At 40.7% G+C, this 16,785-nt stretch overlaps 1 protein-coding gene across 3 annotated transcripts in view; it reads right to left on the reverse strand.

Moving 5' to 3' along the window:
* Trpm6 (transient receptor potential cation channel subfamily M member 6) overlaps positions 1 to 16,785 on the reverse strand; it is a 189,357-nt gene that overhangs the window by 12,352 nt on the left and 160,220 nt on the right. For 2 of the 3 annotated variants that reach the window (XM_017799218.1, XM_017799219.1), the window contains exons 34-38: positions 14,980 to 15,266; positions 14,430 to 14,512; positions 13,457 to 13,662; positions 7,389 to 7,440; positions 2,584 to 2,690 (exon numbers count right to left, since the gene is read on the reverse strand). The exons of the other annotated variant lie outside the window; for it this stretch is intronic. In XM_017799218.1, the coding sequence (XP_017654707.1) occupies positions 2,584 to 2,690; positions 7,389 to 7,440; positions 13,457 to 13,662; positions 14,430 to 14,512; positions 14,980 to 15,266 (735 nt within the window). The remainder of the gene's footprint in view (positions 1 to 2,583; positions 2,691 to 7,388; positions 7,441 to 13,456; positions 13,663 to 14,429; positions 14,513 to 14,979; positions 15,267 to 16,785) is intronic. 3 annotated transcript variants of the gene reach the window in all.

The raw sequence follows: 16,785 nt of genomic DNA on the forward strand, positions 1-16,785 counted from the left end.
TATTTTTATTCAGATTACTGACAATATGAAACGAAGCTGTTTCTTTATTTGCACTTCAATATTAATTTTAAAAACTAAGGTTTCACACATATAAACACAATTGATAGTCTGGGTCAGGACTCTGGAAATTCCTACAACTTTCTGTAAATTTAAAATATTCAAAGGAGATAAAACTATGTTAAAACAAATAAACTTACTTTTAGGGGGAAAAAAGATGTTGAGATAGTTTGGTCAGTAAAAACATTTATTGCCAAACCTGACAGACAGAGTTTGATCCCCAGACTGACATAGTGAAAGGAAAGAATGGACAGCGGACGTCCAGGAATACCATGGAATGCCCATGCTGGCATGCTTGCACACGTACTAAATAAAATATAAAAAACTAAGGTTTGAAAAGGAGACATGGAAATTATGCCCAAAAATAGAGAAATTGTTGAATTGCTCAAAATCCACTAGTGGAGCTGAAGAAGGGTGGGGGAGGGGGACAGAACAGGGAGGGGACCAGTTGTGTTATACACAGCCAAGTGGATTCAAGGATTGGAAGCAACGAGTAATGGCTTCTGCCTCCCTGGCTCCTGGATGATCAGATATAGTCCTGGGTTTTAAGAATGGAGACTGTCCTGTCAGGGCCACAGTGACTCAGACTGGGCAGAGTCCAGTGCTGAAGACACTGATTTATGAGGTGACTCCAGCCTGCAATTATGGGATGACTCAGATACTTAACAGCTCCTGCCTCCCTTATCTAGAAGCCCACTTCCAACCCCTTCCTGGGCTCCTGATGACCAGCCTGGAGAACACAGTGCTGTGCATGGATCTCTTGGCCCGTCCACTGGGTGTTCTGTGAACCCACATCACAGACAGTTAACAAGAATAACAGCTCTCTTCTTTGCTCCCTTTTGACCTTCCTCCTCCACAAACTCATCTGCTGTCCTAGCTAACACACTCTGTTCCCACTGCTGGAGGAAAGAACTAGAGGCCTGCTCCAAATTCCAGTCTTTGTTATGTTTAACCCACAAAAACCATCCTCAACGTCAACAGAATTAGAAATTTCCCTTATTGGGGCTGGAGAGATGGCTCAGCGGTTAAGAGCACCGACCGCTCTTGCAGAGGAACCGGGTTCAATTCCCAGCACCTGCAGGGCGGCTACAAACCATCCTTAACTCCAGTTTCAGGGGAATCTGAAGCCCTCTTCTGACCTCCGCGGCATTGCACAACACGGGTGCACTCACATACATGCAGGCAATACACTCGTACACATAAAATAAAAATAATAAAATATTTTTTTAAAAAAGAAATTTCCCTTATTATAAATGTCCACCTGCTCTTTCCTGAGTTACAGGGGCTGATGGTCTTTTGCTGATTTCTAGTTCAGGGTATGACTTTCTTGTTTGTTTGTCTTAAAATACCGGGCCTCACTATGCTACCCACGATGACTGTGAACTCCAGGGCTGAGGTGATCCTCTTGTCTCAGTCTCTGGAATACCTGAGACCATAGACACATCCACAGTGCCCAGTTCAAAGTTTTAACTTTTCATAAGTTGAAAGGATCACTCATCTTAAACTATGTGAGATTCCAGTGCAAACACAAGTTGTGGAGTACTAGGAAAAAGAGTTACGAGGTCTGAGGCAGAGAGCAAGGCCTCCTAAGTAAAAAGAAAAGATGCCAACAGAGTGGGATTCCAGGCTGAATGGGAAATGTCTTAGCCATTTGCTTTTGTGTCTTTTGTGGGATACTTTTTCCGGGTGACTGTATTGGCTGCAGAGAAATGTGTCATATTCCTAAATCAGATGTTTTAAAGTGGTAGCTTTGGGGCTGGAGAGGTGACTTAGCTGGTAAAGGTGCCTACCCGCCCCCCAAGCCTGATGACCTGAACCAAATCCTGTAAGTTGTCCTCTGAGTTCCACATAGTTACTGTGCTACACATATGCATGAGCACATACACACACATACGGCGAATGAGAGAGAGAGAGAGAGAGAGAGAGAGAGAGAGAACATAAAATGTAATTTTAAGAAATTAAAGCACTAGGTTTGGGGGCTGAAAGTGTAGTATAGCTCAGGAGTAGAGCAGTTGCCTAGCGTGACAATGTCCTGGGTTTTACCCCGGTGCTATAAAACAAACAAAAAAGTAAAGAAAGAAACAGGTTGTAACAGCATAAAACAGTACTTTAACTGACAGCCTTTGTTTCCCTCTGGGCCGCACCCTCTCAAGTATCCAATGGGCAAATCGGAACAGAATAAAAATGCTACAGGCATGCTGTCTGGATCCAAACAGGACCTCCGAAGGGAGGCAGGAGGCTTTAGTCTGACTTCACTCGTTTTTAAGTAGGTGGAACTTTTCCCTTGGAGGGATTGCAACAAGCACTGGGCCCCAGTTTGTTTTATCACATTTTGGCAGCACCTAAAGTAAATCCCCATCCTTTTAATCCCTTTAGAGACTTGAAATTTTGCAGTCAGAAAGTCAAGCTTGTGAATGACTGTGAATGAGATAAAAATGTGGTTAAGATTTTCTACTGGATCCCGAGTTTTAATGGATGTTGTTCTATGAGAGAGTTACTTAGAGAAGATAGTGTCGTCGCACATACCCGGGAGTCTCAGCTTCCGGCAGCAGGAGTTGCAGCGATGTTTCGCAATGAAGCTTCTAATTGCATCTTCCCCTAAATTGGCCGGTCCAAACACCATTCCTCTTGATCTAGAGGAAATATCAGAATATCAATTAGATCACAGCTGAGAAAAAGGAGCTCAACTAGGATTCTCTGAGATACCGAACAGTATCCCATGGTAACCCAGTCACTTGAAGGAGCCAACAAAGAACAGAGCACTTTGGGGAAGCAACAATGTTAGGTTTGCAAATTTAAAATTCAAATGCACTTAAATCTTTGTGCCCAACCACAAGACCTACTGTGAAACTCATTCCAACACTAATCTGATAGAAGAGTGAATTTTCTATGTGCTCCATTAAAACAAAATACAGTGAAACTCTTTTGAATGCATATGGGGTGAGAGAATGACATTCACTACCAAATGTTCTACGAAAATATCCGAAAGGTAAAGTAGAAAGCAGCTTTGCTATTGGAACACACCTTCTATAATACATGTGTGCACTGCTGCGCACCCAAATACTTCTGAAAATAACTATCCCCAAACACTTGACTGAATTTCAATATTGACTGAAAAGTCAATATTACTGACTTTTTATGAAAGTCACTTTCTTTTTATTATTTATTATTTTTATTTTTTATGTGTATGAGTGTTATGCCTTCGTGTAACTGCACCCGTGTTGTGCAATGCCAGCGGAGGACAGAAGAGGCTGTCAGATTCCCTGGAACTGGCGTTACAGACAGTTGTTAGCTACCATGTGGGTGCTGGAATTCAAACCCAGGTCTTCTGCAAGAACAACCAGTGTTCTTAGCCGCTGAGCCACCTCTCCAGCCCCCAGAAGTCACTTTCTACTCTGCAAATTGTTGTAAATGAGCTCTTTGTGGGAAGACAAGACTTCGATTAGACAAAAAGTTTGTTGGGAGTAAACCACATATGCTCATTCTAGGTGACATAATTATAAACAGCATCAATGCCTATAAGACACAGTTTTGAATACTCTAACATAAAGATCCTTGGCAGATTCTAAGATTGCTGTTCACACAACGATTATTCTCTAGACTTTGACCCTCTGCATAACACAGAACAGAGCACAGCAGAAATACTTCCAAATAAACTTGATGAAAGCTAATATTTTACTTTAATGACATGCACAGTGGAAACAGCACATTTAAAAATCTGAACTCAATTACAGCTCTTAAATACCACCTCTTAAAAGAAAAAAAGCAGACTATCACAAAAGGAAACAATAAACTTTGCTTCTAAGGAATGTGGTTTTTCAAAAGGGACATGGTGTAAAAATGGACTTTTTTCCATCTTACGACTGAAACATTTATCTCCATTTCTACTTCCTTTTGGCAGAAGAACAGCAGCTGCTCTGAAGATCTGCCAAGCCCAGAATGAGGGCTGATGTCAGTTTGGTCTCACGTTGCCTCCCTGCCCTGCACCAGGTAGGTGGAGGAAACCTCTTGGGGAGACAGTGGAAGGACACTGGGGATTAACTTTCCTGGTCACTCAATCACTCTCACAAAGAACAGCCCTGGTGGTATTTATCCAGCAGCATAAGCCACCTCTTGTTAACTTACCAGTCCATCTGGTAAGACACTACTTCAGTAAGGTGAAACTGCAGGTGGCAGAAAAGCAGAATCACTCAGTGTTCAGCCCAGAACTCTCCAATCCGATAAAGTGAAAAACGAAGGTGTTCGTCCAGTCATTCGCATGAAGAATCCCTTGGAGTCTCTCTGCCTGACCTCACTGGAAAATTTCACCTATTTACACCCCACACCGACCACTTCATTCCTCCCATGAAAGTGTGAAGACCCCCCAACTTAGAAATACACTCTTCTCAGGTAAATCTGTAAGCTAAACCATTTGTCTCTATGGGCTTCATGAAAACTGAGGTGAAACAATCAAAAGTACCACAGACTATATATGAGGGTCGTGATGGCGCCCAGAGCAGGGTGAGTAAGGGGGGGGGGGCTCATTTGCATGTCTAGCCTACAGCATGCCTCCAGTCTTGCAGTCTCCAATAGCTAAGTTTAAAAAAAAAATACAACTAGCTATTTTCCATATTTTTTACAACACAGGAAAAGCAGGTGGTAGCTTGGTTCCACATGCAAGGAAACGCTAATTAGTGCCGTCTATACATAGATTTACTAAAGAACATATCATCTCATACTTGTCAAATGCCCAAAACCATCAGGCAGTAAGCTAAAAAGATATAATCCCAAACTACCAATAAATGAAGCAGGTTAGGGAGTTACAGACAGCAGGAGTAGACATAAAAAAAATGGAATTATACTAAAAAAATCCTCATCCCTTTTGACAGACGACGGATCGCTTTCATTGACTCCTTTGCCTCATAGACAGGTTATGATTTTAAGTGAGCCTCAGTTTCCTTATTTGTGAACCAGGTTTGAAAATGCTTACACCCAAAGTTTATATCTGTGCTTCTCAAACTTTAATTTACAATAAATCACTACAAGATCTTATGAAAATTCAGGCTCTGGTTCACTAGGTCCAGAGAGGGCCTGGGGACAGTGCATTTCCAGCAACGTCCCATGATGCTGGTGCTGTTGGTCTATGGTTCACACCTTGTTTAAGAAGGGTTTCACACTCATGGAAGGCATTCAAAAATGTGAGCCTCATTGAATTAATTGCATATAGTTCTAATTGAACTAATTAGTCATGAGAAAATAAAACTTGTTAGGGTCACTGCAAAGACCAACTAAACACAGAATTTGGTGCTCCCACAAAACAAGGCAGTCACACTGATGCCATTTTATCCATTTTGGAAGATGCTGTCCTTGAGTCACAAAAAACAAAGTTGTCATAATAATCTCATAGAAATATATGGGGAAACATTAAAAAAAATACAGACACCAGGCCTCATTCAAATCTTCTAGCAGGATGCCAAGCTTAGGCATATTTTTTCTAATTCCCTGGGTGATCTTAATAAAAATTGAAACCCACTTCCTATAGAATGCAATTAAATACCTAAATGTCAAGTGGAATATTATAATCTTAGAATAGTAAAATGATGGAATATTCAGGTCATATTAAATGATATATGCCAAGGTCAATATTTAAAGAACAATAGACAGAACAATAGACAGTAGACACAAACTGAGTTCATTATAAATGCAAAAATACTGCACTGAAATTGTAAAAGAAGTTCTCATAAAACAAATTTCCTGCCATAAGCCCTTGGGCACAGGACTGCTAAAGAAATGATATTCTGAGCTGAAAACACTTTAGCTTTACGAAACTAAAAAAAATCCTTGTATACCCTAAAGATTAGAAGATGGACTCCATAGTCAAATGAGTATTACAGGAATTAGATGCTGCATATGAGCAATATAGATCATCTATATCTTCTCCAGCTCACCTGGCCCAGTTCATGCCTAGTTCTTTTAGAAGGTAGGTTTCTTTGTATATGAGTCTATAGATGGGACCGCATTTAGATTGTGTAAAACCATTCAGTAAAAGAATAGGGCATTAAAGCAGTGATTATCTAATATGAGTTCCAGGAGAAAGACAGTAAAAACTTTCACATTTTACTACTGTAGGACTGTCCACTTGCTTAGTCCTATGTTTTCTATAACCCAGGGACCAAGTACAGACCCTTATGTTGACTAATAAATAAAAATATTAACTTAGCATGGGTGCTCTAATCCCAAGACTAGGGCAGCAGAGGCAGGAGGATGGAGAGCTCGGAGTAAGTCTGGACTACAGTGGTGAAAGTTTTGTCTCGATTAAAAAAGAGATTCTTTAAGAAATAAAATTTATATTAAGCTCACAATTCTCAAAATGTCTGCAGATGAAGAAGAGTATCAGCCTCATGTTAGAAACACAGATTATTAGGCCCCATCCTAAAACTACTAAATCAGAAACTCTGTGGTTGGAACCCAGCAGTCAGTTTTAACAAGCTCTCCTGTTGATCATGATGTAAACTCATGTTGTCTGCCCTATTGATCAGTCATCATTCAGTCAGCACCATCACATCTTTGTATTCTATCTTCAACAGAACACATCAGAGCCTGTAGTGCCAGGTCTCCAAAAAATCACAAAATTTGTCAGGAATTCAAATGGCAGGTGGATGACTCATCCCTCTACATAACTTGGCTCCAACTTAAGTGAGACCATAGATGCCTCATGTTTAAGCCCCCTGGCTTTGAGCTCTCATCACATGGCTGTTACGGAACAGTATTTCATGAGTTCAGCCCTTGTTTTGTGTGCCTGTGAAGATGCTGTCCTGGCTCAGTTGAGTGACTCCACTATGAAGGTGACCAAGGAAACTGCTTCTCCTATGACATTATTTTGATGTCAAAACCTGAGGGAGCTAAACTCACACGTTTCTCTTTTGTTCAGACCAGTAGAAAACTTGAGAATCAAATTTGTAGCCAAATTCTGAAGACAGCATTATAACCTCCAGTTCTGTTTCCTAACACAGCTCTAGATTTTATCTTATTTTACTTTCATTCTTTCTTTATACTCTTATTTCCTAGTCAAAGTGGCAACAGCTGTCTGCAAACCTTCTTGGGACAAAAAAGAAACATGTATGTTCACAATTGTTCAAGAAACTAATGCTCAACTCTATTCACAATGTTTTGACCATTTTTGCTGTTTTTTTTAAGTACCATTAAATGTTATACAATCTATGCAGATATCAAAATGTTACATGATACTCATTAATATGTAAATTTGTGTATTTTATGAAACAATTAAAAATGTTAAAAATATGAGCAAATTGAATGCAGTCATCTAAATGATAACACATAAATCAACTCACTGTTTATCTTCAGGTTTTATAACAGATGGATCTGTCAAATTTTCTCCAACACCTAAAAAGAAGAAACAAAATTCATTTAGTAAATGAGGGTTCATTTTCTTAGAAATTCAGAAAAATAATAACCAAATCCTGCTTTCTTTTTACTTTTTCCCCTGAAGGTTACATTCAGGTCAGGTGTGGTAACTCACACCTGAAATAAACAGCACTAGGGGGCTAGGGCAGGAGAATTGCCACAAGTTTGGGGCCAGTCTGATATACACAGTGAGTTCTATACCTGAACTACAGTGTGAGACCCTGACTCCAAAAAAAAAAAAAAAACAAAACAGATTATACTCACTCTATAGTAATTTAAGTACCATGTTAATTAAATGTATTATAAAATTGTTTAGGTAAGTTAGAAAAGTTTATTGAATGCGCTGTCTCCTGCAGCAGCCCCCTCTGTTTTAATAAGCATCTGTCCACAAATGAGTTGTCTCAGTGGTGTCCTCACAGTCTCTGATAGAGGCATCTGTCATTTGTTAGCACTGGTATACATAGAAGTTTAATTTTATTTTCTCTAATTCTCACGAAAGAAAAATATTATCCTCATAGCCTCAATTTACATCTTATCCTCATTTACATCAATGAGTACACTGAGGTTCAAAGAGATTAAAGAATTTGCCAAAAATTGCTTAGTCCATAAGCAGCCACAACAGGATTAAAGCTGGGGCAAAGCTTGTGCTCCTCCCCCTAGTTCATGTCCCCTTAGATGGTCTCCATTAGTGCTCAGCAAGGGGCAAAGCCCTGTGAGGTTTTGCAGACACAGCCTCTGTGCATCAGAGATACATCAAATGAGATATATATAGATATATCACCTATAAACCAAATTCTTCATCTGAGAGCTTGTTTTACCTGTGTATTCAGCTGAGAAAATTCTTTGAGGTGTATGCTTATGCTAGGTGCACTTTTTTGAATGTGTCTTCAGTAACGAGAAATTTAGTTTTAAAAAGATGAGACCAGGACCAGGTGTGGTGCCACATGCTTTTAATCCCAACACTTGGGAGGCAGAGGCAGGTGGATCTCTGTGAGATGGAAGCCAACCTGGTCTGTATAGCAAGTTCCAGGTCAGCTGGGCTACAAAGAGACCCTGTCTCAAAAAAAAGAAAAACAAAAGATAAGACCAAAGCCTGAAAAATAACATAAGCAAAATTGTTATCAGAACCGCATTCAACACCCAAAGTGAATCTCTGTTATAAAATGCGACTAGTAAAGAGGCTAATTTCTCATGGTGATAGTGGTTCAGGTAAGCCAGTTAGACGGTGAATGAGCCATCTGGGTACACCCAGCAACTTCTGAGATCATTCTTAACTTGTGCTTGTTTTTGTTGCTTGAAAGAAACTAACTTTGTGGGATGATTATTCAAAAGTTACATGAACTTTATAATATTGTTATGTATTGCTACTTGTTGAAAATAGCTCATGTTTTCTAGCCAGTATTTTTTAAAGACTTTTGCAGTGATCCGCATCTTTTACAGCAGTAAGCCTTTCACAAGAAAAGCTAATACCTCTAACAGACTGATTTGCCCACGCAAATAACTTAGAGCAGCCTAGGGATTAGAATAGGGGTGTTCAACATTTGGGGGCTGTTCTATGATTTTGTCAGTTTAGTGAAGTAAGGAAACTTCTTCTGAAAACGTTTTAACATGTATATTTTAAATATATATTTAACACCTTAAAGGAAATCAGTGATTCTGAAATAGTTATCTATCAAAATATTTTAATTGCTATATTGCAATATATGCATGTGTTTCATTCCTAGTACATTAAATAACGGGATCTAGCCCAGGTCTATTAACCACCAAAAATCCCACAAGTGATAATTACAAACTGTTTTGAAATATCTGCCAACATTGCAAGGTGCTATGTCGAGATCTACAATTGCTCATGTCACAGTCACAGGTAATGATGTCACTGTGGGTTGTGGTCCACATAATAACTGAAGATGGTGAATTTCAGTTCTGGGCTAGTGACAATAACTTCTTTTCACATCAAAGCTTACAGGCTCACTGAGTATAACCCAGGAGCCCTTTAAAAACTCCTAGCCTGGAAATTTTCACATTGAGTCCAAATAGGGAATGAAAGGGTGGAACCAAAACATGAACGCAAGGAAAATGTACAAACTGGTCTCAGTTGAGCCCTTGATTTTTTCCAAAGTCCCAGGAAGGTATTCTTTATACTTTCCTCGTCATATGACAAGGAGCTGAAAGAGCCCTGCTTTTCTAAAATCATGGAGTGAAGAAACAGAATGACAGGCAAATATATATCCCCAGTGCTAAGGGTAGGGAAGCTGGCAACCACAAATTCTTTGCTGCTTTGATTAACCACTGGCTGAACTTTAAGTCTGGACTTCACAGCCACGATGAAAGCTTTAGGCTGATGTCTGAGGAAAGTGTTAATTTAAGCTAGGAATATTTGCAGTATTAATTAGAAAAAGGAAGTCTAAAAAAAAAATCTCTCCAAATCTCATCAGCACATTCTAAACCCTGTGGCTTGTTAGAGACACAGTCAGAGGACGGGAGCTTCACCCAAGTTCTGCCATTTTCTGACTGTGAGGGCTGGATACCGTCCTTAATCTCTCTGAAGCCAAATTTTGTCATCTGAAAGTGGGGTATACGGGGCCTTATCTGAGAGACTCACTGAGAGGGTTAACTGAACTGTGGCCTCTGACCCTTGAGAAGCCGAAAAGTGTTCATGTAGTTTCATTATCTTTATTCTATGTAGAATCTCTCATAAAGTGAAATTTGATTTTCTTACCACTAGTAAAGTCACGTTTCTGGGTCTATGGGTACTCTTTAATCTCATTTTTCTAAGGGGCCCGTAGACCCAGTTTTCTATTTCAAAGTTTAAACACTAAATATGTGTGTGTGTGTGCGCGTGCGTGTGTGAGTGCGTGTGTGTGTGTGTGCGTGTGTGTGCATGTGCGCGTGTGCGTGTGTGCGTGTGCGTGTGCATGTGTGTGTGCGCGTGTGTGCGTGTGTGCGTGCGTGCGTGTGTGTGTGTGTGTGTTCAAACAGAACTTTGCAGTCTATGAACAAAGACGGCAGCCCACAGCACTGACAGCGCAGTGCTCTCCACATTCACTCAGCCAGGCCAGTCACACAGCAGCCACCTGACTGAGCTCATATTGCCTCGGATTCTCCTGGCACTTGGAAAACAGAGAAAAGATAAGCCATTAGACATTAAAGTTCCAATAATATCTCTTTGCCAAGCTCAACATGAGTAAATGCCCATACCCAGATAATAGAAGAAAGATAACCACTTAATCAATGAACTGCCACATCTGTGCAAGCTAGCCACCTTGCTTGCAGTAGCACCAGTCATGATAATATGGGTGCTGACTTAGTCTGGAAACTACCTTATTAAATAAAAAATTAATAGTGTGTCTCCAAAGTCCTATGAAACAGCATGATAAGAAAAAAAAGCTACACATCACTCTAATTTGAAATGCTATTGTTTTTCATTTCCATTCCTGGGAATTAAATGTTGGATTCCAAGTGTAATGATGATTCAGGGCCTCCCATGTAGAATTTTTAAGTGGAAAAATATTGGAAAAAAACAGTATAATTATAAATGATGAGAAATCGGTTATGCCTCTCCTCAGAGCTCAGCTTTCTAGCCTGCTGTTGCGGCTTCTGGGCTAACAACTGGCACCTTCTTTGAAGAACAAAAGAAGAGAAAAGGAGGAACTGAGAAAAACCAACCGCCCAAGTGTTTCTCTGTCCTTCCGCCCTTGAAAGTTGTAAGGAACAGAGGCTAAAGTGGGAGGGGGGGTCTCCCTGAGGTATTGCTGGGGCCACACAGCTAAGGACAGATTCCCAAAACCTGAAGATTAAATTCCATTTTAAAGATCTACTCTAAGATTACTGCTAGCAACATACCTAACATTTACTGAGGGCTTGCTCTATGTAGAGAGCATGTCTCACTTGAGCTCCTTAACAACCTAATGACTTATGTGCATAGTATTATTTTTCTCACTTACAAATCATGGAGGTGGGACTCAAGGTGGTTAACTCCTCTGGAGCATGCAGCTCAGCTCACAGTGTGAACTGAGTCAAACTCCAGCCTCCTCCTAAAGGTGATGACTGAGCCGCCACCAGGCAAAGGGCATCATCCCTCCAAAAACTAGAAAGACTAGTAAATGAAATGCAATTTTTTAAAAAAGAACCTAAAAAGAAATCTTGAAAGCATGATTTTCCTCTCCAACCTGGTTTGTATTATGAAAATGCATGTAAGCCTTAGCAAGTACCTGACACGAAATACTTAGTAAATGCCAGCTAGCAGAAGCATGAAAACTGCTTGTAATTAGTTATAGATTTGTGTTTTTCCATAAATGTAGACCTGACCAGCTAGCCTGGATCACTGATAAACATTGCACACTGCATCAAACCCATCCTATGGTTCTGTGATGTCTACTCATGCCTTCTTTGAAGGTCAGTGTTTTGACGTAGTTTTTTTGGAGTGGCCTATTTCAGCAATTCACATAATTACTCAGGAAAAGAATAAAGTTAATTCCCCTTTTCCCCCAAGACTATCATCGCAGCATTTGTTCTGTTTAATGTCAGTTTGGATTACTAAGAGACATAAAAATCCCCAAACATAAACATCATTAAACAAAAACCTATTCAAGTGGAATACAAAAACACACTGAAGAGTCATCATTAATCCTTAAAGTTTTTCTTTGGTTGTTTGTTGTTGTTGTTTCTGTTTTTGCTTTTTAAACAACTCCACCCAAAACTCAAAGCACAAACAGTAGGGAACAGATGAAAACAATCAGCCTTTCCCAACTTGAGCTGCAAAACAGATGCCTCAGGCACCCACACTCTGGGTTTATATTCATCAAGTGCTTGCTGGTATAAAAAGTTGAATCATGTTGAACACTTTAATTTCATTTATATTCCTTCCTGAAATACTGTGTTTGAGGGTTAGAAATCTAATCCAACATTGTGAACAGCAGGAAAAGCAGAAGTACTTCCTAACATATGCATTTTTGAAAGTACACATGGATCATTAAGCATGTAACACAAATTTCAAAGTGACTTTGCATCTTCCTGGACATTGCACTGGATGCCCTAGAGTGTCTTTTTATTGTGACATTCCCCAGCCTCCAAACCCGGTTTTTCCCAGAACTGGAGAGCTAGGAAAGTCAGAGGGGACAAGAAAAAGATCCACGTTGTTAAATGCACTATATGACAGTTATTTCCTCTTGGTATGGCATTCTTAACGAAACAGGATGGTGAGAAGAAAAGAATAGGCGAGTTGAGCCAGCTCGTCTGTATCCCAGCGCCCCTTTAAGAAGCTGTGCAACCTTAGACAAGAAACTTTCTGGGCTAAATTCCCCATAATATCTGCCTCCAAGTGCTGCTTCTATGATTACATGAGGTAACTTCTGTGACAGTCTCTGGGCTAAATTCCCTATTTGAAACCAAAGCCCTAGTCAGTGAGCTCAAGGACTAAACTTTGACCTTAACACATACTTCACGCCCTCCTTACAAGGAAAGGCTGCTGGAGACGGTCTGAATGTGTTGGGGATTAGACATCCCACAGGAGGTATTGATAGTGGGAGATGTGCTGATCAAAGACTCTGTTAAATGAATGTACTGCGTCCCTCTCTCAGATGACTCCAAGGACTTTCCTGAATTGTCATATCAAGGGACATGTCAAAGAAAGCACAGTAAATTATAAATCGCCAAGGTAATAAACTCAAAATGATGAAAAAATACCCAGAATTTAAACTTTCTTGTTCTATGGTGAACATAAAACCAAGGCAAAGCCCTAAAACTGAAACAAACACTACAAAAATCTTACACATCCAGCTCAAAATTTTAGCTCTAGTTAATCATCTGCCTACCTTTCCCACTCCATCTGAGTAGGACACAGTACAGCAGGTGCTCGGCATCATCACTGTGCAACACCTCTGAACTAAACATCTGCATCACCCTACCAAGCTCAGTGGAGCAACTCCACGCACGGCCCACCCTGGCCGTTGTAAGAGCTCTGTGAACTTTGCCTCCTGCATCATCAGTTCATTACCCTGTAAATCCAAAACCAGCAGTTCTCCCCGAGTATACTCGTAGGTCCAGTGGGAGAAAGCCAGCATCAGTTCCTCCAAGGTGTTGCTGGGGGCAATTTCATCCCCGTTGTTGTTGTTGTACTTGCGGAACTCCCCTGTCATGTACTTCTCAATGGTCAACCATTGGTTGGCTGAATGGCAGTAGATTAGGAAAACTTCCAGGAACCTGGGAGGGAAAAAAGAGGCCAATGATCTCATGCAAGACAGCAAACATGTTAGTTACAGTACAGAGCACTCCGCAGCAGCTGTCACCTAGGTGGCCAGATGTAGTCTTACTGAGCTTCACCTTGTGCTTTCTATGAAAGGAGGAAACCCAACAACTCGGAGATTTGTTCCCATGCTTACTTACCTCCCTTTTCTTCTTTTTTTTTTTTTTGTTTTTGTTTTTGTTTTTTAGAAAACTTTCCAACTTTTCTATAAGTACCAGACCCAACATTTCTTGCCCAGCTCTATAAAGATTTTTGTAAAATGAAAAACAGCTTTACTGTAAGTCCTTAGCACCAAATTATGATCTGTCTTGATAAGTGAATACAAGTGTGTCACCTAAGTGAAAGTCACAAAAGTTCATGCTTACAAAGTTCCTAGTTGGTTTAGGATACTAGAGGAGAAAATATGCTTAAAATACACGTTTCTCCACCGGTGATACCCCTGGCCATTGGTCACTACATGTAGCATCTGCCTGTCTCAGCCAATTGGTTGGTCATCAATCTCTCCGAACTTCTTTCCACTCATATAACTTCAGGGATTCCAGACAAGGTATTTCAGGGACATCTAATTACCTTTTTAACAACCTACATAACTATAGAAGGAAGAACCCAAACAAAAGTCATGAGGAACTTTCCCAAGGGCCTGGTATTTCTCATGTTTATTGGGCTGAGACGTTAATAGAAATTCTCCTTACAATGAGGGACCATAGTGCCAAGATAGCCTCACCTTGGTGTGTAGGGAATGGTTTGTGGTTTCACTTGGTTGAAAGTATAGATTAGTTTTTGTGCAGCTCTTTGTTGCTGAATTTCCTATAAAAAAATAGGAAGAACTGATATAAAAAAATACTGGTTTACAACATACTCTTACTTATTAAGGCTCACACGAAAGTCCTAGAGGCTCCCCAAATATAATGCTTAATATTATTTAGCTTCTACCACTCCATACCCCAAAAGTTCTACAAAGCAAAAATACTAGAAACCACCGCCTTAAAAAATAACAGACTCGCCGGGCGTGGTGGCGCACACCTTTAATCCCAGCACTCGGGAGGCAGAGGCAGGCGGATCTCTGTGAGTTCAAGGCCAGCCTGGTCTACATAGTGAGTTCCAGGACAGCTGGGGCTACAGGGAGACCCTGTCTCAAAAAGACCAAATTAATTAATTAATTAATAAAACAGACTCCCTTTGGATTGAAAAATACCATTTGGTAAGGACAAAGCCTAATCTCAACGCACTTATCCTGTTCATGTGGGCTCTGGACCACTAAGCTTCAGGCTTACCCTAAGGCAAAGATGAAGCACAGTGCTTTCCTGGAAGATTTCATGCCACGTCTGCACAACCTCAGGAAGAAAGGATTTCACGATGAAAACTTGCCCGGGCTTGAGAACATCGTCCTCAGACCAAGTGCTGATGACCCGCATGGCTTTGCGGAGGCCCCCATCTATCTCCTCTTGTGACAGCACTTGGATCATTGCGGCTCTCCCATGCGGGGACCAAGAGGACATGCTTTTATCGAGGGTCAGAGGAGAGCTCTCTTCTAGCTTGTAGATGGTCACTTCTTCCCCTGCTGCAATGAGAAGTGACAGCCAGTTCAATGAGACAGCAGGTCTGGGATGTAAAGTGCCCTGAGCATCAGAGAATGCAGCCAGCAGGAGCTGGAGCAGAGTCAGAGCACATATCAGCCTTGTTTGTCTAGTAAAGGTGGGAAGAAGCACCAGACAGCATGTAAGCATTAAGTTGCACTTACTATACACTAACTGAACAAAAACAATACCAAAGCAGTTATGGGTTTACTAAAACTTTTTTTTTTTTTTTTTCAGTTTTCTGAGACAGGCTCGCCCTATAGCCCCAGCTGGCCTAAAACTTGCTATGTAGACCAGGTTGGCCTCAATCTCATGGAGATCTGTGCTGGGATTAAAGGTGCGCATCACCACACCCGGCACAGCTAAGACTTTTTTGAGACATGGTTTTGGTTTATAACCCAAGCCGACCTAGAAATTATTATAAATCCCAGGTTAGCATCAAACTTGTGATCCTCCTGCCTCAGCCTCCTAAGTGCCATAACACCTGACTCATAGAGTCAGTCTAGCCTACAGTCGCTCATTACTAAGGAGCAAGCACTCTTCAGAGCTGCTCTTCATATGATATTAACATTTAAAAATATGCTCTGTATCTTTACGGCTATATGTGTACCTCTGCTGTAAACATGAGCGTGGTGAATTTTTTTTTTTTTTTTGGTCTGGGTTTGGTTTTTGTTTTTCTCACTCCATAAGGGGTGATATCTTACTTCAATGATAATGCCTGATTTTACACAACAGGAATCAGTACCAAGGTTGTATTCCAGAGCCTAGACCATCTACTTTTGTGCCCTTTAAAGAGTTACTTAAATCCTCCATTTTCTTGTCAGTAAAATGGAACGATAATGGTGGTTTGTTGTTAGGATTAAACGGTAAACATAATCACAGTGAACTACAAACTCAAATACAGACTCAATCCACTAAAGGGACAACATGTTGCTTAGCTGCTAGACAGTTCCCACGCTAAGGTTATAGAACAAGAAGAAATCATTTCTGGACAGTGCAAGCACAAAACAGGAGTAACAATCCACACAGACGGCCTTCAAGGCTACCCTAACCCTTAGATCTTTGCTTCAAATGTGTGTTATTTTAGTTTTTGCTGTTTGCTTTCTGTGAACATTGTACTAAGCTAACAGAAAGGAACCCACCTGTCTCCTTACCCTTGCATCCAATTTCTTACCATAAATGTATCTCAGGAATCTTTGGTAATATGTTTTCAAACATTTATTCTTGGCATCCAGATAAATGCCACTAAAGAGCTCTTTGGCGTCCTAAACCCCAGAGGATTTCGAGTAGAGTATTGATTTGCAAAGTGAACCACGGAGCCAAGTGGAAGAAGGCATCTGCATTAGCAATCAGAAGCCAACCTGGCCTCTCCCCAGGAGGAGAGGAAGAGAAGAATGCAGATGGAGGGCAGTGTGGGGACCTTGTTATACTGGCAACGGGCTCATGCTTTATCCTGCTAGACAGAAAAAACTTGGGTGCCCTTGGCCAGCACAAACTTATTTT

The sequence above is a fragment of the Nannospalax galili genome, unplaced genomic scaffold (assembly GCF_000622305.1).
Source record: "Nannospalax galili isolate Female #2095 unplaced genomic scaffold, S.galili_v1.0 scaffold858, whole genome shotgun sequence".
In the NCBI taxonomy this organism is placed as follows: Eukaryota; Metazoa; Chordata; class Mammalia; order Rodentia; family Spalacidae; genus Nannospalax; species Nannospalax galili.